This window comes from Rhagoletis zephyria, unplaced genomic scaffold, assembly GCF_001687245.7.
Source record: "Rhagoletis zephyria isolate East Lansing unplaced genomic scaffold, Rhagoletis_zephyria_1.1 Rzeph_scaffold_07609, whole genome shotgun sequence".
Classification (NCBI taxonomy): Eukaryota; Metazoa; Arthropoda; class Insecta; order Diptera; family Tephritidae; genus Rhagoletis; species Rhagoletis zephyria.
In genome coordinates, this window is record NW_016164692.1 from 1 (window position 1) to 22,899 (window position 22,899).

General features: G+C 32.5%; 2 protein-coding genes across 2 annotated transcripts; one reads left to right on the forward strand and one right to left on the reverse strand.

The window, feature by feature from the left end:
* The first annotated feature begins 1,422 nt into the window (after positions 1–1,422).
* On the forward strand, positions 1,423–3,767 carry LOC108374335 (probable peroxisomal acyl-coenzyme A oxidase 1). Its single transcript, XM_017630324.1, has 6 exons — positions 1,423–1,717; positions 1,787–2,192; positions 2,254–2,760; positions 2,819–2,924; positions 3,177–3,332; positions 3,389–3,767. Exons 1-6 carry the CDS (start codon positions 1,432–1,434, stop codon positions 3,647–3,649), a joined length of 1,722 nt encoding a protein of 573 aa, XP_017485813.1. The 5' UTR covers positions 1,423–1,431; the 3' UTR covers positions 3,650–3,767.
* Positions 3,768–10,891: 7,124 nt separating this feature from the next.
* LOC108374336 (syndecan-like) lies at positions 10,892–12,451 on the reverse strand. Its single transcript, XM_017630325.1, has 2 exons — positions 11,888–12,451; positions 10,892–11,800 (listed from the first exon to the last, which is right to left on the reverse strand). Exons 1-2 carry the CDS (start codon positions 11,946–11,948, stop codon positions 11,628–11,630), a joined length of 234 nt encoding a protein of 77 aa, XP_017485814.1. The 5' UTR covers positions 11,949–12,451; the 3' UTR covers positions 10,892–11,627.
* Between the last annotated feature and the right edge of the window lie 10,448 nt (positions 12,452–22,899).

The window sequence follows — 22,899 nt, forward strand, 5'->3', positions numbered from 1 at the left end:
TCACGTTGCTTTGAGATGGTCGAATTGGTCAACCTGTACCTTGGTCCATAGCAATTGAAAAAACTAGTCAAACTCTACAATAATATTTATTTATCCCTTTACATTGGCTGATTTTTCCATGAGTAAATGCGTAAGGTAGGAAGGTTAGGTTAGGTTAAGAAGGCGCGTACAAATGAATCCAGCTTTCTCTCGGAGCCAGACTTGCCCACTGAGAATGCCCTTCCAACCGAAGTTATTCCATATTGACAGTTTAGTGTCTATTAAACCACTCACTATCCCGGACGAAGCTGTGGAGCTCTGATGTTTCCACTTCCGTTATATCCCACAAACTATTGAAAAAGCTTGATACTCTTTATCCGGGCATTGACATAGGAAGTGGTGAATCGACTCCTCTTTTTCCTCATTCCGACAACTTCTGTGGCGCCGATAAGAGCTCTTACTGCAGACTTGCTTAACATCAATCATTCGTCAGTACGACTCTTATTGAGCTCCGAGCATAACAATCTCGGAATATCACAGTCGTCATGATTTATCCCCAGGTCAATGGGTACGGCGTTGGTAGTAGGCAGTTATCTTCTTCGCTATGGTGCACCGCCGAGCCGTTTGTAGCCACCTAATCCGCTATTTCATTGCCTTTGAAATGTCTAGGAACCTAGTAGAGAAAGGTGTTGAGGCGACTATGTGAAGCCAGCGATGGACGACATCTCCGAAATACGTTCGACTTTACTATCTTCGAATCTAAATTCTTATTCGTTTCTTAAACGATCGGTGTAGATGGTAATGCAATCAATTATCGAGAGTGTGCCGCCTCCCTTATCTTATCTAGTGGGAAAATGGATCGGAATCTTTAGACTTAAATTATAAGATGACGTGAGGTAATCACTTATTTTGACAGTAATCAGTTTACACATTCAAGTCGCTCCATAGGTAAAACCGGTCGTATGACCCTGATTTTTCACCAAAGCCCTCTTGCAGGTATAGTACGCTACAAGGCCCTCATATGCTTTTTCTTCTATTTTGCTCCTCCATTTAAGCTTGGAGTCAGCTTTGGTAAGAGGAATTTGTGTTTTCTTTGTAAACAAGAAAAGTTCGGTTTTAGAGGGCTAAGCTCCTAGCCTATTTGGTTTGGCCCAGTAGGAAAGATAGCCTAGTATCTATTAAATCAGCTCACTAGTTGTTTGCAAGAACTTTCCGGAAATTAGAAACGCCTAGTTATCAGCGTAGGCAACAACCTGCGTTCTCCGACTTTTCTTACAAGGCTTTGTGCCGCTCGTATGAGCCTTACCTAGCGTAGGCAATCGTAATACATTTTGTAGAATATTCAGGTGAATAATCCTAGAAGATAAATGTTCTTACATACATCTCAATTTAAATACTACACTTTAAGCAAATCTCTCATCACTTCTTATTTGTTATATATTTAGTACCTTCATGAGTGGTCCTGTTGGCATGGCTCTCATACCTGCCGGCACTCCAATGGCTGTACATGGCCTAATGTTCACACGAGCATTCAGAGGTCAAGGCACACCAGAACAATATGAAAAATTCGGGCGGCGAGCAGACAACTGTGAAATCCTTGGCACTTATGCGCAAACGGAACTTGGACATGGAACCTACTTACGAGGACTGGAAACACGCGCCGACTATGATCGCAAAACTGATGAATTTGTGCTGAATACGCCCACTTTGACATCGTACAAGTGGTGGCCTGGTGGATGTGAGTGAGACCTACTGATAACATTGAATCTGTAACTAGAATCTCTATGCAAATATCTTACGCCTACAGTGGGTCAATCGGTCAACTATTGTATTGTGGTCGCACAGCTGTATATCGACAATGAGCCGTTGGGCGTGCAATTGTTTGTATTGCAGGTGCGTGATGAGCAAACGCATGCGCCGCTGCCGGGCATCGACATTGGTGATATTGGTAAAAAGATCGGCATGCAGGGCGTAAATAATGGTTACTTGGGCTTAAAGAATGTACGCATTCCACGCATGAATATGCTGATGAAGAATGCTAAGGTGTTGCCGGATGGCACCTTTGTGAAGAGTCCTGTGTCGCAGCTAGCCTACTTTCCGATGGTTTACGTACGTTGTATGGTTGTGCTGGGTAATAGCATATTGCATGCAGCAGCAGCGACCATAACGACGCGTTATTCGGCTGTAAGGCGTCAGAGTCCCATAAATCCAGAGTGAGTAGTAGGTTGACACATCCGTTGCTTGATGTTTCTTTAATAACCAGTGGTTTTTCAGCGGCCCGGAACCACAGGTGTTGGACCATCTCACCCAACAAATGAAAGTTGTGCCGGAGATTGCTACGGCTATTGCGTATCGTATCGCTGGTGGCAAGCTGTACAAATTATTCGAGCAAACGTCGAAGGATGTCAATCGTGGCGACTACTCGCGCTTGCCGGAGCTCCATGCGCTGGCCTGTACGCTAAAAGCATCCTGCACATATGATTCAGCATTTGGCATTGAACGTTTGCGTCTGTCATGTGGCGGCCATGGTTATTTAGCTTCAGCCAATTTGGGTAACCTTTTCACATCGGCTACGGCCGCTTGTACCTATGAGGGCGAGAATTCTGTATTGTACTTGCAGGTTGGTAGAATTTTATTGAAAACCTGGGCGGAAGTATTGGCTGGCAAGCAGCTAATGCCTACAATGACGTATTTGAGCGAGTGCGCTAATTGGAGTAAGTTTCCACAATGGAGTGACGATTGGAAGTGTTTGGCGCAGGCTCTGCAATACACGGCTACCAAGTGAGTTTATGTCTCGTGTATAAAGAAATATTTTAAACAATATTTTCGGGATTTTCAGTAAAACACGCATCGCCTTTAAAAGCTATAATGAACGATTGAAGCGTGGTATGCCGCAGCCAGAGGCAGTAAATGCAACTGGTATAGAGTTGACGCAGGCCGCTGAGGTAAAGAAAGTGATTAGCGCGGGTAGTTACGCAAGTGAAGGGTAGAGAAGTTTGGGAGTGCCTTTAATAAAGCAATTCATAAGACGTTTAAGCAGCCAAAGAAAAAAGTAAGCGTACAGTTTGAGTTCATAACTGTTGCATAATTATAGGCGTAATATAGGCAATACACTTTCCGTCTCTAACTCGCTAACTTACCTTCAAATCACTTTTTTTAAGTTTAAAAATGTATTCACCTCAAATTTCTTTCGTTAGCTCCACGGTCGTGCCTTTGTTACCAACAACTTCTTCGAAGAGGTTACTGGCCCGAAGGCAGCTAAACGTTCGACATCACTGAATAAGGTGCTCGAAGATCTGCTTGAACTATATCTGGTACATACTGTTCAACGACATATGGCCGACGTTTTGAGGGTAAGTTTCCATTACAATTTTGATAGAATATTTTTAATTTTCTCCATTCCTGCAAGTTCATTCCCCTAACCGACGACCATTTAACTTCACTGCAAACGCGGCTTGAAGCAGTGCTTGCTAGGCTGCGCCCCAATGCAGTCACCATTTGTGATGGTTTCGATTTCCATGACAAGGTACTGAGCTCCGTTTTGGGTTGCTATGATGGCAATGTCTATGAGCGCATTTTTAAAGCGGCCAAGAAGAGTCCCCTGAATCAGAAAGCTGTGCCGGCGTCATATGAACAGCACTTGAAACCATTTATGAAGTCGAATTTGTAAGGACGGATGAGTGGGGTTTGATGCTGATGTTGGGCGAAAGTCTATTATGAAAACCTCTGGAGCCCATTTTTGTACACTTTTGTAAATGATGTAAATAAATATTAGATTTTATTTTTAAATAAAATAACAAAATTTTATTAGTGGTTAACAAAAAAATAAAAGAAAGAATAATTTCGAGAATAGAGCTTCATTGGAATAAATCCTTTTTTACACAAACATGGCTTCTAAACTAAATAATTTGCGCATAGCATCCTAACCTTTGGTTTGAATACCAACTGGTTTCTGCTTTGTGCTATTTTCAGTGCTATTCTCCGTTCTCATCTTTGCTCGAAATTTTAACGTTGCAGCGCTACATAAAAGACTAGTCCCCGACCAGTTCCGAGCTACTTTATCTCATCTGGTCGATAGCCATCAATCGAATGAAGTAGAGGGGGGTGCAGCTCCACGCTGACTGCGTCCCACGCGATGCACATGGGTGTCTCGATCTAGGAGATCAAAAGCAATTCTGGATGTCCTAGGTCCCATTAGAAACCCGCACTTTTTTTAGGAATGGGCAAAGCAGATACCGCCTCTTTCTGTATGACAAAACTTGCTAATTTAACTACTACTCTACTCGAAACTAACCAACCACCTTTATCGCTTATGCAGTGTTTACATGAGGCGATTTTATAGGCTGAAAGCAACAATCGCCTGGTATGAACGAAGTTTCAACTAATCGCTTCCAATGAAGTTGGAGGGTAGCTAACTTTCAACTCAACTAATCGCCTCTAAAATTGCCTCATATGAACACCGTTTTAGTAGAAAAAAAGCTACCGCCATAAAATTCGTTGCCGGCTTTTTAGCATTCAAAAGAATAGAGTAGAGCGTTCTTTTGCCGCTCGTTTACAAAAACACGAAGCTATTGTTTTTTTCCACCTGACCTAATCTATAAAAAAGATTAAGATTAATGAAACCAACAAATTTTTTGTTACAGTTTTCCATTTTATTAATTAAATTATTCTTCTTTGCGTCTTACTTTGTCACGTTTATAATAATTTTCACTGTTGTTATTATTATTCTTATTACATTGTAGCAAATGAAAAACCAATTTTTCAGTACATTTAGCATTATAAACTATGAAACTAAAGCGCTTATACAAAGAAAAAAAAAACACAAAAAAAAAATTATTCATAGTTACGAGTGTATGTACTAAATATGTGTGTAGGCGTACTACCGAAAGAAAAAATCAAAAAGTCAAAGAAAATTAATTACATAATATTAAAATATAAATTGGAAAGACAAGTTTTGAAAAAAAAAAACATTTATGGTGTTTTGCAACACATTTTTATACATACAATTGTAGTTTTTATTTTTCAGAGTTGTAAATAAGTAAGCTTAAATTTGTTTTTGTTTTTTTATTTGCAAGAAGAGCAGCTTGTTAAAAAATTTCGAGGGTTGAAAAAAAAAAGTTTAGAAAACAGTTTTAGCGCAAAATCAAACGCTTGTAGTGGAAATTGATTTCATTTTTCAGACGATTTGTGTTTGCATAAGTAATTTACAGTGATGCATACATATATTTGACAAGCATGTATGGATTTATGCATGTTTGTGTGTATGTATGAAGTGAATATGTATATAAACATATGCAAATTTACGGCTGTGTATGCGTAGTAGAGGACACTTTTCTAATTGTTATTTGTTATGCTTTATTTTAAATTTTAATTTTATGTAAGTTCTCTTTTTAGTTATTAGATTCTTGTTGTTATTTTTATTATTACTATAAAATAATATTCTATTTTTTGTTATTCCCCAATAGACACCTCAAACACAATTCTTATATGAATTTTTTACAGTGTATGCAGTGTTCTCATGTGTTTGAATGTTGTGTGTGTTTCCAGAAGTGTGGTTTCGTTTGTTGACAAGTTTTCTTGAGTTGCTTGTGTCTTATGGCATTTTTAGTTTATTTAGTTTTTAATGATGTTTTTCTTTCCTTTGAATGAAAACAAAAAAAAAAAAACCTAAAGCAAGCCAATGCATTTTTTGCTGTGTAGAAAAGCATAAAATATTGCTGAATGTTGTTTTTACTTGTACTACTTAGTACACAAATTATTGCTTGCATTTAAGTGTATGTATGTATGTGCTTGTAAACACCTAATCTGGCATACCGATATGTATGTATTTATGTGTTGTTTTTTTTTTTGTTAAATATTTAGTAATTGTTGCACTTAAAAAATATTAACGCTACTGTAGTATGTAGTTTCGCTTTTTTTCTTCTAGCGTAAATGATTTCTTTTTCTTTAGAAAATGCGTTTTTTTTATTAGTTCTTTAAAAAAGTTTCGGCGTTCATAGTTGCGCAAAAGTATGCAATTTAGCGGCAGTAACTTTTTGTTTTAATGTTTTTTTTTTTTAAATAATTTAAATCATTTTTAAATTGCACGGTGCATACAGAAACTGATATTTTTTTTTTGTTTTATTAAGTAAGCAAGGAGCGGAGACACTTAATTTTAATTAGGCAAATTTTATGATGAATATTTTGATTATTTGCTGGTTAAACTAAATAAAACTAGAGGTGTATATGCATATAGAAATTTATTGCAAAATAAAGGCAACTATATGTTTATGTATTATGTAGGTCTTAAGAAAAAAAAAAACAAAACAAAACAAGAATTACAAACACAAAAAAAAAAAATTGTTTAAGTGGAAAAAATATACATACGTTTTTTTAAATTAAAAATATATTTTAGTGAAATTAATCATTTATTTTGCAAAATAAGTCATTACCACTTTTGAGCTATAAAATTGCTTTTGTCATTCCAGTGATTGATTGCTATATACTTGCCATCTAAGCAAAGGGTAAAGGAATGTATTTTCATACAAAATCCTAAAACTGTGTGCAAATATCGTAGTGATCTTCAGTACTGAGGAAGATTTTCTTCGAAATGCGCCAAAATGCAGTCACCGAAGATTTTGGTAGAACAATCTTATATAATCCAAAAGCGTTTTTTGGACGTAAAATGTTCCACTCCGTGTAATGGTGGTGAAATACCAGTTGGGATGACAGTGGCATTTGATTAAAGCCAAATAACAGGGCTTTGCTTTTCCAAACGCAAGTAGGTTCACCATTTTATACCAGCTTGAATGCATTCAAAAATAAATTGCATACTTTTAGGGCTCACTGTATATGTCTATGCTTTTATTTTCCTGAATAAACTTCGGCTCATTGAAAAGACCTCTAATGTATAGCAATTATGCCCAAAAATATGCAACATCCTCAGATTTAATATTGCACCTGTTGGGCTTTAGTGTTGCATATTTTTACGAATATTTGTTGTTCATTAAGAGATTTTTGGCAATTGAAATTTAGCGTAGCGATTTCTGATAAATACTTTTTTCTTCAGCCTATAAGTATACACTTCTCCCACACCGAGTGTGGAGTGACGAAATTTTGAAATTCGCTTTACTGAAATCACCCTTTCATTATTCTTACTGCTTTGTGTTTAATGCTTTGGGTATACGGAAAATATTAAAGTTAACTTCGAAAGCCTAAGTTTAGGCGTTGCCGTTGTTCAATAAACGGTGCTCGGTGTGGTAATTCAACTCAGGCGGTTTAATGCAAAATCAAATACTAAATCCAAACTTTTAAATCGATTCGATGGCAAAAAAAAACTTAATTAACTAACATTTTTTTGAATAAGCTGCAAAGTTAAATAATGTATGTCTCTACGCTGTTTAAATAAATGCATGTAGGTACTTGAAAGAAAAACACGAAAAATATAAATCGTATTATGTACTAACTTTAATATTCGGGCACTATGGTTTTAGGAATTAATAAACAATAAATAAAACTATTAATTAAATAAAATTTTTCGTTTATTAATTTGAGTACAGTTACAAGTTAATTAACTAAAGAAAGGCATATATGTGAAGAGAAAATGTAAACTATTTTGATTTTATTTGTAAAATACGGTAGTTTGATTTACAATTGACACTTAATATTTTTTACAATATTTTTTATTGAAAATGTAACAAACAAGCTAAAATATGTTCAGTTATAAGTAACACAATAAGCGTGTAGGACAATTAAATTTTATGCTTGCGAATATGAAAATGCTATTAGTCGCGTTAGCAAATTAAAGAGTTCGCAAGCCATAATAAAAAATAACAAAAAGGTGTGAAAAAAGAAAAAATATTTATCTAATAACTTTTTGTAAGAAATATTGATTTTTCATGGTGGTTTTTTCACTTTTAAATGGCGATTTTTTTCTCTCATGGCAACAGTGTGTTAGTTTAGGCAGTAATCTATTTTTTTTTTTACTTTTTTCGACAGCGGGTTTTTATATTATACTTTTAAATCAAAGATGTGTATGTATTAAACAATTTTTTTCCGAAAGAATACCGTTTAAGTTGTTTTAGTTGCTCTATTTGCCCTCAAATAAAAAAAAAATCATTAGAAAACTTTTGCGTTTTTCTTAGCTGCACTTCTTGGTTTCTGCTTTCCTTTTTGCTTTCATCAACACTGTACTTATTTAAACTAATAGATATTTTTTACTTGGTATTCAGCAAATTATAAATGTGTTACAAATAAAAAATTTATTAAAGTATATATAGATTTATCTGTAAAAAAGTATAATATTGTATAAAAGTTAATAGAAAAAAACTTACTTATACATCGAAAACTTTTGATAATCATAATTATTTGTTTATACATAGCAATCATAATTGTAAGAGTAAATAGTTATAGAAAAAATGTTCGTTCATTATTATTTTCTTGAATAATAATAATTTCACTTACATATCGTTATATGCACATTAAAACTACATATTTATTTTTAGTATCAATTCTAGTATATAATAGTAGACGACATTTGTGTTATTAATAATACATTTTTGTTATTGTATTTTTTTATGGGGGTTTTGTAACTTATTTTAATTTTTTTTTTTTTACTTTATATACTTTTGTTATAACAAGACTTTGTTTTATTTAATTAGATTTAAGTTACTTATTTTAGTCAATTTGTTTTATTTTTTACTTCACCTTAATTTTTTCTATTTTAGTTTTGTTCTTAATTAATTTTTAGTTTCTGCTTGAAAAGTATTATAATTTTCTCTTACAAAAATTATATACTTTTCATAAGTATTATTTTAGTTTTTTATATTTTTTTGCTGGTTACACAAAGTTTGTTCGAATTATTTAATTTTTATTAAAATTTTTATTTATTGTGACACACTGTGCGCCAGAGTGATTGACTTTAAATTGTGTTCGTGAGCTAGGATTTGTGAAATAACACACTTTTGGTGTAGATATTGACGAGAAGAAAAAAAATGTTACATATAGCTGGTCTTCAGCAATAACGACACAATTCAAAATTAAAAAATAAAAACCCTTACTACTCATGTCTAAAATTCTTGTCTTATTCATGTCCTCATCCTTCCTACTAACTTTAGAAATTCTTATTACTTATTTTTAGTAAGTATAGAGACATGAGCCACTTAACAGAAGTTTTTATTTTTTGAAATTTGAATTGTGTTATTGCAGAGGACCATCGATATGTACATTACTGCTTGTAAATTAAGATATTGAAAAAATCAATTTTTATTTATTTTTTTTTGTATTGAAAATTAGAAAAAATGGATAGTGAATTTTTAGGTTGAAAAGTTGCCTCAAAGCATGAAATATTTTGTTTTTTAATTTTTTTTCTAACTTATGAACACTTTTTATAGCGCACCGTGCCTTATGCCTGATTTACATTAAGCATGGGAATGACAAAAAATGTGTGCCTTTAAAAATAAATTTTTTTAAGCAATGGAACACTTATTTTTATATGCCAATCTTCGTCATTCCAATATTTGTCATTTAATGCCAAGTGGAAGTTGGGAAGGTTTTTTCATTTTATTAAAAATTTGTCGTTTAAAACATATTTTAAATTCTTTATTATATTTAGTTTTTTAAGTTTAATAAAAAAAGTCAGGATTTTTTAATTTTCTGTTTTATAGTTACGATGTGCGACTTTTTACTTTGATATTGTTAACAGTAGATAGTTTTTTGTTTTTCATAAGAGGAAGAAATCCAATTTGCTATTTGTCATTCCAAAAAAAAAAAATAGTTGGTTAAGTTATTTGTGGTTTTTTTATTTAAATTAATTTATTTTCAAGGTGGTCAAATACAAATTTTTTTTATATTTTTATTCAATTTAATTTTTTATTTTACTTTATTTCTTTTTATTTTACTTTACTTAATTTTATTTTATGTCATTTTATAATATTTAATATAATATTATTTTGCTTTATGGAAATTATTTTAGTCTAGCTTTTTAATTTGTTTCATTCATAATTTAATTTATTTTACTTTATATTTTTGTATCCCTTTTCATTTTATTGCAGTTTATTTATACTTTAATTTATTTTATATTATATTTTTATTTTTTTTTTTATTTTAAGTTTTATTTATTAAAATTTTATTTTGTTTTACTTATTTTTTATTATTATTTTTTATTTCATTCTGTACTATTTAATTATATTTTATTATTTGCTTTTATTTTAATATACGTCATTTTAGTTTTTATATTATATAATTTAATTTTTTCATTTTGACCTTTATTATTATTAGTTTTCAAAATCATACAAACTATTAATTTTGTAAATCCGTTTTCTTAATTTTGTAATATAACTTTTTAAATGTATTATTTTTTCAATATACATATAAATAATTTTATTTTATAATTCTTTTTTTTATATGTTTATATTAACTTTTTAAAATTTTATTATTAATTTATTCAATATTATTATTTTATTTTCCTATAAATACTTACAATTTTACTTATATATTTTTTAAATTTTTTTCAGTACTAAAATTTTACATTTATACTTTTTTATTATTTTTATTATTTACTTATGATTTCGAGTGTTGACTTTAACACACACATTCACATATATATTTACTTAAATTATTAAATAGGTGTGTGTGTGTGTGTGTGTATGTCTAGCACGGCATGTGTGTTTCTGTGTGAGCTGCTGTTGTTGTATTTGTTTTAGGTAGTGTGTGTGTATTTGTTTTTGAATTATTATTTTTCGCTTTGTATTTAAATTTCGCTACATTTATGAAAAGTGTCCCGCCCTTATAAAGTATTTGTTTATGTTCATTTACCATATTTACGCATATTTTTCACACATTTGTTGTTGTTTTTTTTTGTAAATGTGTCTAACTTTCTTTCTTAGTACAATTTTATTTATGTTTTTAATTTTTTTCTTCATATTATGTCTGCTTAGTCTATGTATACTCATATTAATTACTTTCAATTTGTATATTTTCATAATTTTTGCAATATTAAAAAAAAAGAAAATATTTAAACTAAATTTGATATTTTTCCACGCACTTTCATTGCCTGTGACCGTTTACATACAAATAATTCTTTTTCTTATTTTCATTAGTTTTCATTTGCTTTTGCTTTTCATTTTTGTTGTTGTTATTGTTTGCGTTACTTAACTGTAAATAACTTAATTGTTACAAATTAGAAAATAGTTGAATTTTTCATTTCATCTGTTTTTTCAACGAACCTTCAACTTTTTTGTAAGCCGACAAAAAACTCTCCACTTAATTGAGTTCTTCATAACTACAAATTTTTTCTTTTTGTGTTGGTATGTGTGTGTGTGTGTGTGTAACTCAATTTAAACTTTAAGCCCTGCTGCAGTACACATGATCTAAATACATACGAAACGAGAAACTTCAAAATCCTTAAAAAACTCTCAAACTTTCGTTATCTCTTAGTTTCATACTGCTTCTTGCTGCTGCTCTCTGTTTTATTTGTTTTTGTTTTTTTTTTATATTTTTCACTATTCACTATTTACTTATTCGCTTATTTTCATTATTTATATTCTCTTTCTTCACCTTCTTTCTGCTTCGGCGCTTTCTATTTCGCAAAGAGTTTGCTGCCATCACTTTATCTCCTTCTCTGCCATCGCCTGCCGCCTTCACTCTCTCTAGTAACGTTGGGAATTATCTCAGGCATAAAATTCACGGTTATTCGCGTTTTTCGCATAGGAATTGACCGCCGGCGAGCGTTTGGGTTCATCGAGTGCATAGGAGCCTTCGTCCTTTTTCCGCATGCGGTAAACGATGAACATGACGACGAGAATGGCACACAGCAGACCGACGACAGCGCCACCGATGACAGCTGGAAGAGAAAAGCGAAATAGCACATTAAGATTATTTAAAATTCCACAATTTAAGTGCCTGCTGCAAAATTTAAGCGCCCACTCACCTGCCAAGATGCCCGGCTGGGCAAAGAAGCTCGCCGTTCGATCGTCGTCGCTCGTATTCATGATGAGTACTTCGTTGCCTGTGGTGTGCTCGATCACTTTAGTGTCTGTCGGCTGGCTATTAATGTTGTTCGTACCCAATTCGTGTATGGTGTTGCCCTGATTAGTGTTGCCGCCTGTTTTGCAGCAGAGAGAGAGAGAGAGAGAGAGAAAAAAGGAAGAAAACAATTGATTAGGGTTATCGCTTTAGGTATTCGTTGTTCATAAAAGTATTGGTCCTGTTGTTAGTTTGCCTTTTAAAACAAAACGACTGTTAGTACAATTGTATGTCCTTTTTTCGTAGCCATGCGAAGCCAACAAATTTATTTGCAGGTTAAAGTACAGCATTCATTGGCTGGACATGGTTCAAGGTGTTCCATGTTTTAGTAATCACTTGGTTTTAATGTGAAAATGTTGCATGAGTGCTGGTTAGGTGTGATTTTTTTTTTAAAGAGTACGATTTCAACATTCAAAGCGGTTATTCTACGGCGCAGCAAAAACTACTGGTGTAAATTAAAAATACTAATATTTTAGAGAACAAAGCAAACAAAAACAAAACGAATTATTACAATGACTAATAATTAAGCATTAACTATGAATGCATCAGCAAAAAGCGCAATTAGAACTAAAGAAAACCAAACTTTACGTATTAAAAAAAAAAATAAAATAAATGTTAACAACAGCATTTAGTGGTATAGTAATGTATTGATAGTTGCATTTTTTTCTTACCTGGTTGCGAAATGATATTAAGTGCCATCAACTAATTTTTTTCAGAATAAAATTTATGTTAACCGGAAAGATAAATTTTAAAACCTACTTGAGAAAACGGCCCGTAGAGTTGTAAAATATTTAAAAAATAAAGTACTAACCTACTAACGACTACATTGAAACTAGAAGTGGTAGATAATTTTTAAAATAAAAATTTCCAATTTTACCAGAATAAAAAGCAGCGCAAGAAAAAATTTTGGAAATATTGACATGGTTCAATGCGTGAACAATTTTAAATTTTCATTATAAGTATTTCAAAATCTTCTAATCAATTTCGAAAAAAAATCGGCAAAACCTAGGGGCCAACTTTTTACATTTTTCTTGATATCTTCACTTATTTTTACAGTCGGATCTTAAGCATGATGTATCGAAATTTTTATCTTGAGGCAAACATTTTTATTAATTAAATCGTTCTAGTATTACCCACCACATCTCAGTTCGTATCACACTAATGTACCACCCTAATGCCAGAAAATTAAAGCTCTTCAAAAATCATTTAACTATTGGTAAGAAAGTATTTCGATTATTCCAGTAGAACTATTTGATAACAAATATTTATTGCCGAATTTTTGTGTCGCCGAAAAATTTAAAAAGGCGATCGCTACACTGAGGAAAATAATGCATAGTAAAAATTAATACTTTCTATTTGATTATCATAAAATTTAGCACGCACGTATTTGAATGCGCACATCTGAGTATGTACTATATGTGAGTATTCATACCCAGTAGGGAAAGAAACTAGATGTTCAACCCGTTTTTTACCCACCACAACTAGTTGAAGATCTGACTTTCTTCCGTTGAACAAACTGTTGGCTTTAACATGGCGATGTCCTAGGCATCAGTCAATTATCTTCACTTCACTTCAAAGTCAATATGTTTTTTTTTTTGCATGTGGATCTTTTTTCTCCGTTTGGGGTGATTGGGCCTTTTTTGTTTGTTTTGGACCTTTTTGAAGCAACGTTCGTTTGAATAAGCAGCACTCACAGTTGCAAACTTTACCTATGGGTCATTCCACTCAATATTTACTCCGCAATATTTTTTTTTGGGGAGAAATTTTTTTTACATTATTTATCGAAAAAAAGAAGATACCTATTTTTTTATTTCGTCATGATATTCGAAAATCTCGAAAAAAAAAAATCCCGAAATTTTGAACTCACGGAGAAGTATCTTTTTTTAACTGTTTGCAGTTAATAAACTATTTGTCGGAGAAAATCAGTTAAGGTATCAAAATCTGCGTAATCACCTAAGCTTCCATGGGAGTGTGAGATAGATTAGAATACAAAAAAAATTTGCATTAAAAAATCGCTTACATAAGTTATAAAATTCATACGCTTGTATCAACAATTTAAACAGATCTGAGTATTAGAAACAAGAATAGAAGGATACGCAAATAGTACTTATCAACGGTAGTGCATAATCACTTATCATTATAAACGTCTAAAACTTTAAATAAGTTGGTTGCAAGTGTGTGTTGTTTACAACTATGCACCTATGCACATACAAACATGCTTATGCATGTAAGAAGCGGTCAAAAGTCTAGTTGAAAAATGAATAGAAAATGTGTAGAGCGAAGAGAAGACATGATGGGGATTTCACAAGAAATTACACTATTTTCGGCGAATGAACAAAAATAAAAAGCAAAATTTCTCTCTCTTGCAAAAAGTTTAAAGAACTGCAAAAAATAATGGTTAGTTGTAATAACACAACGGAAAAAAGCTTGGGAAAAATTGCGTGAGAGCGCAAGAAGAAAAAAATTTTAATAATATAGTTAAAGAAAGAATGCCATAAGTGCATAGCAAAGTTTGGTTTCAATCTTATTTGGAAAAGGATTACAGCTGTGTATTACGTGAAAAAAGCGGAGCAACAAAAAAAAAACGGCCATTAAAGAAAAGCAGCAGCTCCAGAAGGGAGCGTGGCTGGCGTTGCATAACTTTTGCCAGCGAAAATTAGTTAGAAAACAAATGCTACTAATTTAATTTTTTGTTTGTTTATTAAAATACAAAAACAAAATTACGTATTTCTGGCGTAAAACTCTTTCAAGCAGAGTACCCTAGCAGTTTCGCCCATTAGGCATGCGGCAAGTTTTTATCAAGATCAGAAGAAATAATGCAATGCATAACCGCCTCGCCTGCAGGGAAATAAATAAGTGAAAATTTTATACTTGCATATGTATGTATGTATAATTCCACAAACTTTTGCCAACACTGTTGATAACTAAAATCACTGATTCTTCACCAACATCATTAGCACTGTAAGATACTCGTACTGAGCGGAAGTGTGGTAGCATAGGAAAGATTAAATTGTGGGAGTAATGGATGCAAGCGCCGATAGGCAAAGAAACAAATAAACAAGCAGACAAATTGATGGATTGCGGAGTGTAATTGGCTTGTAGGTGGGCCGCAAAACACAGAGGAAGATAAGGAGAATTTTATGAAGGCAGGAGGCATAATAAATATACTCGTTATGATGAAACTAAAGGAATGGCTAGCGCGGTATACTACCTTACCACGGTAACAGTTATTGGTGGAGCATTTTAGCGTAGCCAAGTTTGGAAAAAATATTTTGCTGCTTATGTGTGGTCTTTCATTATATTTGTAAGTGAAAAAGACGCACGAATAATAATGTAAACACCAAGAAGTGAGACTAAAAAAAATGCAGCTCATCAGCGATTGATCCTCTTCTGAACTTTTTATAACTGATTGAATAAACTCAGAACAAAATATATACTAAACTAACTGCCAGTATTTTCATACACGCCGTACGAGCCAAAAATAGTGCTACTACATATTCTTAAATATATTCAACCCCCAAAAAATTCCATGGAAAAATGAGCTTTCGAAAAAAAAAATGAAAACTTTACTGGCAAGCTCCAGTAAACAAATTTTGGGTGTTTGGTTTTATGGACTTTTTTCGTAGATTTTTAACCAATGAATTCAAATTAGTTGTCCGTTGGAATCTCAGTTTTTTAATTGCAAAGCAGCATTTAAGTTTTCAACTTTTTAATCAGAATTTTTTGAGCATGCAGGTTTGGTACCCAATAAATTATAGTAACATAAAGTGCAAGTTTTAAGTTGCTAAAAAATCGTGTTCTTTTTTGATAATTTTTTATTTGTGTTACGCATTTTTTCCATAAAAAAAAAAACTAAAAAAAATAAAAGTATAATCGAATATACATACTTTGTATGGAAAGAAATACGTCAAAAAATGCAATAATTTAGGAACTTAAAACTTGCAATTTATTGTACTATAATTTAATAGGCTACAAAACTGCACGCCCAAGAAATTCTAGAATAACTACTTTGCAATTTAAAACATGAGCACCCAACCAAAAACCATTTTTTTTGTAGCTAGCCAGCAAATATTTATTTTTTTATGAAGGTTAATTTTTCAACCAAATTTTTTGGGAATTTTATATAATGGATTATATAATGGCAGTATTTCTCACTTGTAGGCCATTATGTCAGACATTTTTTTCAAGATAGCCAACTTTCGCACATTTTTAATAAATTTTACTTTGCCTAATTGATATTAAATACGAAATAATTATGTGTTAATTTTTTTTTGTTTTTTTTTTTAACAATTATCACACAAATTTTTGAAAGCAAAATGCATTCTTTTGGAAGTATCCAAACAAGTAGTCATTCGCGCGAAGTTTTTATCTCTGCAAAACTCAAATTTTAGAGGCAAACAATAAATGGTAAAAGTTTCGACGTAATTTTTTTATTAAATTTTCAATTTGCGACATTTTATTTATTCCCTAGTACAATGCTCCATATTCCAAGAATTTAAATTCTTTTATTTTCGTAATGAAACTTGTGCATACGAGTATATATTTGCATATCTATATCTACGAATGCATACATTTTACTTTTATTACAATTGGACTTTTGTTATATCATTGCTGCTCACTTTTTATCTGTTTTATTTTCTTGTTTGCTTAACTCATTTCCATTATTTGATTGCGCACTTAAAGTTGAATGAAAACAGCAAAGCAAATTTTACAATATATGGCATAAAAAAATTCAATTAGTGCTGCTTTCGTCAAATTGTATGTCCTTGAATGAGTGCATACATATATGAACATATGTACACTGGCGGTCAAAAGTGGACGAATGGTGTTTTGTTTATAATATTTACAACATTCTACAAGCTACAATTTTTTGTTATTTTTTATTAAAAATATGCTTCAAGCTTTAACAAAAAACATATAAATCACACTTTAAAATTTTATACAGAATTTTTATCTAAATTTCGAACTTTTAAACCAGAATTTTTATAAAATTTTTTAATATTTTTTTAATGGCGTTTTGCACTTTCTTCCATATAAACACGAATTTTTTTTGGAAGAATATGCGAAAGACCGTTTGCGAAAAAAATAAAAAAGTCAACGCCGTTATTTCGTCAGCAAAAAAAAAAATATTAAAAATCAGTGCGATTTGATAAGCCTGTTAACAGCATAACCAAAATTGTATAGAACTTCTTAACAAAAAGCTCGAAATTTAGAAAAAAATTTGGAATTTTTCTAAATTCTGTATAAAATTTGAAAGTGTGTTTTAAATGGTTTTTGTTAAAGCATGAACGATTGTTATATAAAAAGTAACAAAAAAATTTTACCATGAAAAACATGGTAAATATTAAAAACAAAACTCCATTCATCCACTTTTGGCCGCCAGTGTATGTACATATGTATGTATAAGCATACCTGCATTCTCACATCAGCATCGTGTGCAAACATTTTCTAACAAATATTTTTGTTTACAATCACAATTACACAGATAAATAGTATTTGGATGCAAATATACACAAAAAGGAGAAAATGAAAATTGTCGTAAAATTTTATTTCAGCTACATACATAAGTATATAAATTTAAGTCAATTTTGTTACTTATTTGGGCTTAATATTTGTAATTTGATAAACATTGTTAAGCAATAAAATCGGACATTTTCTCTCTCAGTAACATTTCTGTGTCCAAGAAAAAAGAATTACGTAATACGATTTAAATTGGAGGTAGCAATTTATGTAGGATGGGAAGGTGAGGAGCATATTTAGAATATCTAAAAAGGTGTCTTACTAAAGATGGCTGTGGACGTCGTTCTTTGCTGCATTTATACAGGATTTTTTTTCCTGGTTTTTTTTTTAGTCGACTTCAGGCCATTCCTGTGCCTATTCTATGGAATATGTAGGTATAGCTGTCGACTAGATTTTATATTTGATTAAATTATATATTTAATAGGGATTAAAAAAAAAATTATAATCACAACCAACCAAATTAAAGTGGCATTTTCCGTTTCGCATAAAAAATAGCTGGCTTTTGTGAGACTTCTGTGTGTCAAAGATATTGAATTTATTTCAAGCATAAAGAGGCAAGAAGAGCAAATTAATTAGCGTTTAGCCCCTAATGTTAAACACTAAAATTTTTCCTTATTCTAATTAACAAAGCACTCCCTTCGTAGCTGATTAAATTACCTCCAGATGCAATAACCTGATTACATGCGCGCCGGAATTTGCTTTATGACAGTCGCAAATACAAATTAACAAACCTACTGCAGTGCGGCATAAGTTAGGCTTTGAAAGGAGGCCATTCTGTTGCAGCGACAGCATCCACTATTCGCACACATAGATAAAGATCAAAGCGCACATGCGCAAATGGGGTTTTGTCTATTTGCCTGCAAAAGGAAATATTAGGCGCATTCTTACTGTGCGGCAGTGCGGTCTCACCACATGCCATTTATGGACGTTAATCGCCTGATTTGCATCTAAGTATATACATAAATAATATGCAGCAAGTAGAAGGAAGCGCGCGCGTGTAATCATATGTGCGTCGTGATGGAATGCCCGCGCCATTATCAGCTATGCGGCATAGTCGCCGCCTGTCAGTTGCAAGTCGCAGCAGCCAACAATATTTAGGTCGCGCCATTTGCAACGGTGGCTGAGAAATTCATTAGAAATTACGTACAAGTGCCTGCTTGTGTGTAGCCAGCGACCAAGATGACCGAGCAAGTTAAGTCAAAGTGATTTGCGTAATTAAATGGGGAGTTGGTATGCGAGATAAGGTCGAAATCAATTACGTAGTTTACAGGTGCGGTGAGAGTTTCAATTTCGGCGAATTTTGTATGTAAGAAATTGTGTTTAGCTTCTTTGCCTGCAATTTGGATAGGATCTAAATTTGAGTGCCTTTAAGATGACGAAATTTATCTAATAACCGATAAGAATTAGAAAGGTGGATTTAGAAGTCAATCAGCCATGCTTCCGCTTATATTTGCAAGTTCGTTTTGTGCTTTGCAATTTCAAACAAATTTTATATTTTCGCTTTTGAGCGTATAAAGAAATGTGTAACATTAGGGCAGACTCTGTAAATAAAAGTAAGTTTTTTTTTCATGTTTTCATGACAAAGATGATGTCCGAGCTTTTTCGTGGTATTACACAATTTTTTTCAGGCACTTTTCGGAATTATATGTATTTAAATTTATGGGATTATTTCGAGAAATCTGAATGATGGATTTTTGTACCTTTTTGGGGATTACTTCTGGTTTTTAATTTCTGAATCTTTCTTTGTTTTTTTTTTAAGATTTTGTAGGATTGTTCATAATTTTTCGGAGTATTTCGATATTTTCAGTTTTTTTCAGAATTTTTTTCGGAACCGTCCTAGTTGTTCGCATTTTTCACGATCCCCCTTTGTTGATTTGTGCATTTTTTCGAGAAATTTTGAATAATTTCCTGGATTTTTTTTGTTTCGAAATTTTGTGTATTTAAATTCTTGGGTTTATTTCAGGAAATCATGGAAGCCTTTTTACATAATTTTTTGAACTTCTGGGAAAAAATTTTAGGTATTATTTCAAGACTTTTCTCTATTTTTGGGAATGTTTCCGCATATTTTTAAAATTTCAAATTTTTCGATATTCGTTTCGTTCCCTTTATGGCTTTTCCGGACTTTTTAGAATTCGTCGCGTTTTTATCTCCGGATTATTTCGAGAAATTTAGGTTTTTTTGGGTTTTTTTTTCAAACTATTAAAAATTTTGATTAGTTCCGGGTACCTCGAAGTATTTCGGTGGTTTTCGTGATTACTCCGTGTTTGAGGGCTTTTGAGAATTTTTAGAAATTTTAGGGGGTATTTCAAAACTTTTTTGGGACTTGGTTTTAGGGCATTGCGAGGATTTTTATTTTTTTGAGATTACTTCGTGTTTTAAATTGCGAAATTTGGGATTAGTTCGATATTTTACGAAACCTTGAGGAGCTTTTAAGAATTTTTAGGTATCTTACGGTATATTCTAAACCTTTTTTGGTGCTCATCGCGATTTTGTTTAGGGATCCTTCGGGATTTTTCGGCTTAACATTACATTTTCGCCATAACTTGCATTTTGTGCAGGACTGTTAGGGATGTCCTTTGGGAATATTTTATATTTGGGATTTATTGAGAACTTTACGGTCTAAAATTATACGTCCAAGTATACATTGACACATTAAGCTTACTTTCATTGAATTAGAAGAAAAATCACAAATGACCGGATATTTACTGTTAAAAAAATAGTAGGAAAACTTATTTTACCTAAAAAGAAAAAGAAAAAAAAAATAAAAAATTCCGTTTGTTCTGCTTTTTATTATAAAACCCACACTCCGCGAAATACTATTGAAAGTTTCTTTAAATTTTTAAATAGTTAAAATCCACTCCTCTCACTGTCATGTTACATTGCCGCCACTTTGGACGTATCTTCAATTCCAGTAGCGTAAGCAACGAGCACAAGCACATTCCAGCTGTCGATTCTCAATGCAATTTAATTCGGTTCAATGCATTTTACTATGATTCGTTCTGCAATACTTGCAAATAATCGAAGTTTTCTAGTTGGCAATACAAAGAAAAATCGAAAAGTAGTATATGGACAAGCAAGCTAGGAAGCAAGCAAGCAGGCAATAATATAAAATAAGTTAAATTCCAAGGAAAGTTTCTATGCTTATTAAGATTTCTATGGCATTGTTAGATTTCATATAAAACGCTGCAAATGATGTGGGCAGGCCATAAGGAGTAATAGCATTTGCTTCACAGTTTTAGAGTTGTCTTCCAGCTGTAACCGTTGCTTGAGTTAAAAAGTAAAATTTATAAAAAAATGTATTTCATTTGAAGAGCTTCTACTAGAGTCATAGATAAGTCTTTATTATTAAATTTCAGATGAGCAATTACACTATTCGGCTGTCGGCTGGGGAATTGATGAAACCAAGTTTTTCTGAAAGCCTGGATTGTATATAGAAAAGTAATTTCTCAGCTTTCGCAGGTTGGTGATTTTAAGCGTTTTTTTTCAATTGAAGCTACTGATTACAGAGCGACTTTTAAAGCAATTAAAATTTATTTAAAATGCAAATATTTATACCATCGAAAGGCCTTTTCTGGGGCGTTTTGGGGGCGAGGAATCTTAATTTGCAATACATTTGTGTATTACTCATACACCCCAGCCAACTCCACGGCTTCACTCCCATTTAAAGAATTAACTCTGCCAACTGCTTGAAGCTTTCAATTTGGCTACACATCGCTTATATTGCTATTTGTAAGTTTTGTAGCTTTTTTTGTGGCATCACTGCTTACATACACATTTACTACTACTTATGTACTTCCTTACATGTTCGCACAACCAACATCACTCATACGCCTCACATACACACACTCACTGACTAAACACTCAAAATGGCTTACTTCCGCTTATCTTCTTATTTTTGTTTGTTCTATTTTCCGGCTGGGACCCTTTTGCTGCACACTATTGCGCTTGTCAAAAATTATTAATGTCTCTGCGGCCAACGACACTCAGCGATCAGCGCAGAGTAATGCAGTGGAAATTTATTGCGAAGGTAGAGTGGCGCTAGAGACCGCAACGGAAACCATAAAGTGCGGTCAACAAACGTAACGCTGCTTCCGCTAATAATAAGATTTATAATAGAAAAGTGTCCCCAGTGTGGGGTTTAACTACTTTCGTTCATTTATTTTGTGTTATTGTTTTTTATCGTTGGCGGCTTGAAAATGCCATAAAAGGAATAAAATCCTCTACTGCGCTGGAACGTAGTTATAATTTAATCTTTCTGTAATCTTACTTTTTTCGTTTCTTTTGTGCATCTTTACTTTCTCGGTTTTGTTATTGTATTTTTTACTTCTGCTTTCTAATTGAAAATAGTGCCGGAAACCGGAACACAGTCGCTGTGTTTGTAAATCACTTGAAATTTAATTTTCTTTGCTTCCTTTTCATTTGTTTGTCTTCGTATGTATGTAAGTGAATGAGAGTGTTTTAACAAACCTACATATATATACAACGACGTTAAATTAAAGCAATTTAAAAAAAGTTGGTACAGGAAGCGGCTGAGACGAGTGTGCGTAAGTCAATGGAACTTAATTGAATTTTTGCGCACTTCCTTATGATGTGGAAAATTTTCGTTTCGAAATTTATATAAAAAATACATATGTACATTAGACTGCATCACCAAAAAAAGTTGCGGTTTTTCCACCGTGATTACAAAATCTATTATTTTAAATATTTTTATGCAGAATTTTTAAGCCTAATTAGTTTTATCATCTGAGGGGACTTTTTTCAAAAAGTTCTTTTAGAAACTATTTTTATTCATAAAAAAACTCCATTTTTGGAGGTATTTTCAAATCGGTCCAGCTCGCTTAAACCTTAATATTTTTCCGAAATATTTTGGTGAACGTCTTAAAATATAATAGATTTTAAATTCCAATGGAAAACCAGTACCGATTTTTTTTTTTGTATGGGGAGTGATGCAGTCTAATGTACATAGGTACGTTAAGAAAACGAGTTTAGCTTTCACAGTTCTTGTTTAAATTTAATTAGTACAGCTTTTCCCATGCAGTATCACCTTCAGCTTGACTTTTAGCTTACAACATTCTTTAATTTTCTACAATTTGATATCTCAATGATTTTAACATCTCCATTTCTGCTAAATTACTTTGTAATCAATGCAAATGCAATTCTACCACCTTCATTAACATATCCCGCCACCGCCTTTCTATCCTTGGACTCTTCCACTCAAATGAAATTCTCACTCACATTGCGACACCTACACTAAAACGCTGATGTTGCGGAAAAAGCGTGTGCAAATATTGCATAAAATCAATGACGATTGGCAATTTCATTAAAATTGTTTTCCGCACGGTTAGTTAAAACTTTGCTGGCCACAAGCAATAAGCGCTTACTTGGGTGTGTATGTAG

Excerpts from the sequence above, each read along its gene's own strand:
- LOC108374335 (XM_017630324.1), top strand. The coding sequence starts at position 1,432 with ATGAGTGGTCCTGTTGGCATGGCTCTCATACCTGCCGGCACTCCAATG. Across the intron at positions 2,193-2,253 it reads CAGAGTCCCATAAATCCAGA|CGGCCCGGAACCACAGGTGT; the intron begins GTGAGTAGTAGG and ends GTGGTTTTTCAG. Across the intron at positions 2,761-2,818 it reads CTGCAATACACGGCTACCAA|TAAAACACGCATCGCCTTTA; the intron begins GTGAGTTTATGT and ends CGGGATTTTCAG.
- LOC108374336 (XM_017630325.1), bottom strand. The coding sequence starts at position 11,948 with ATGAATACGAGCGACGACGATCGAACGGCGAGCTTCTTTGCCCAGCCG. Across the intron at positions 11,801-11,887 it reads CCAGCCGGGCATCTTGGCAG|CTGTCATCGGTGGCGCTGTC; the intron begins GTGAGTGGGCGC and ends TTTCTCTTCCAG.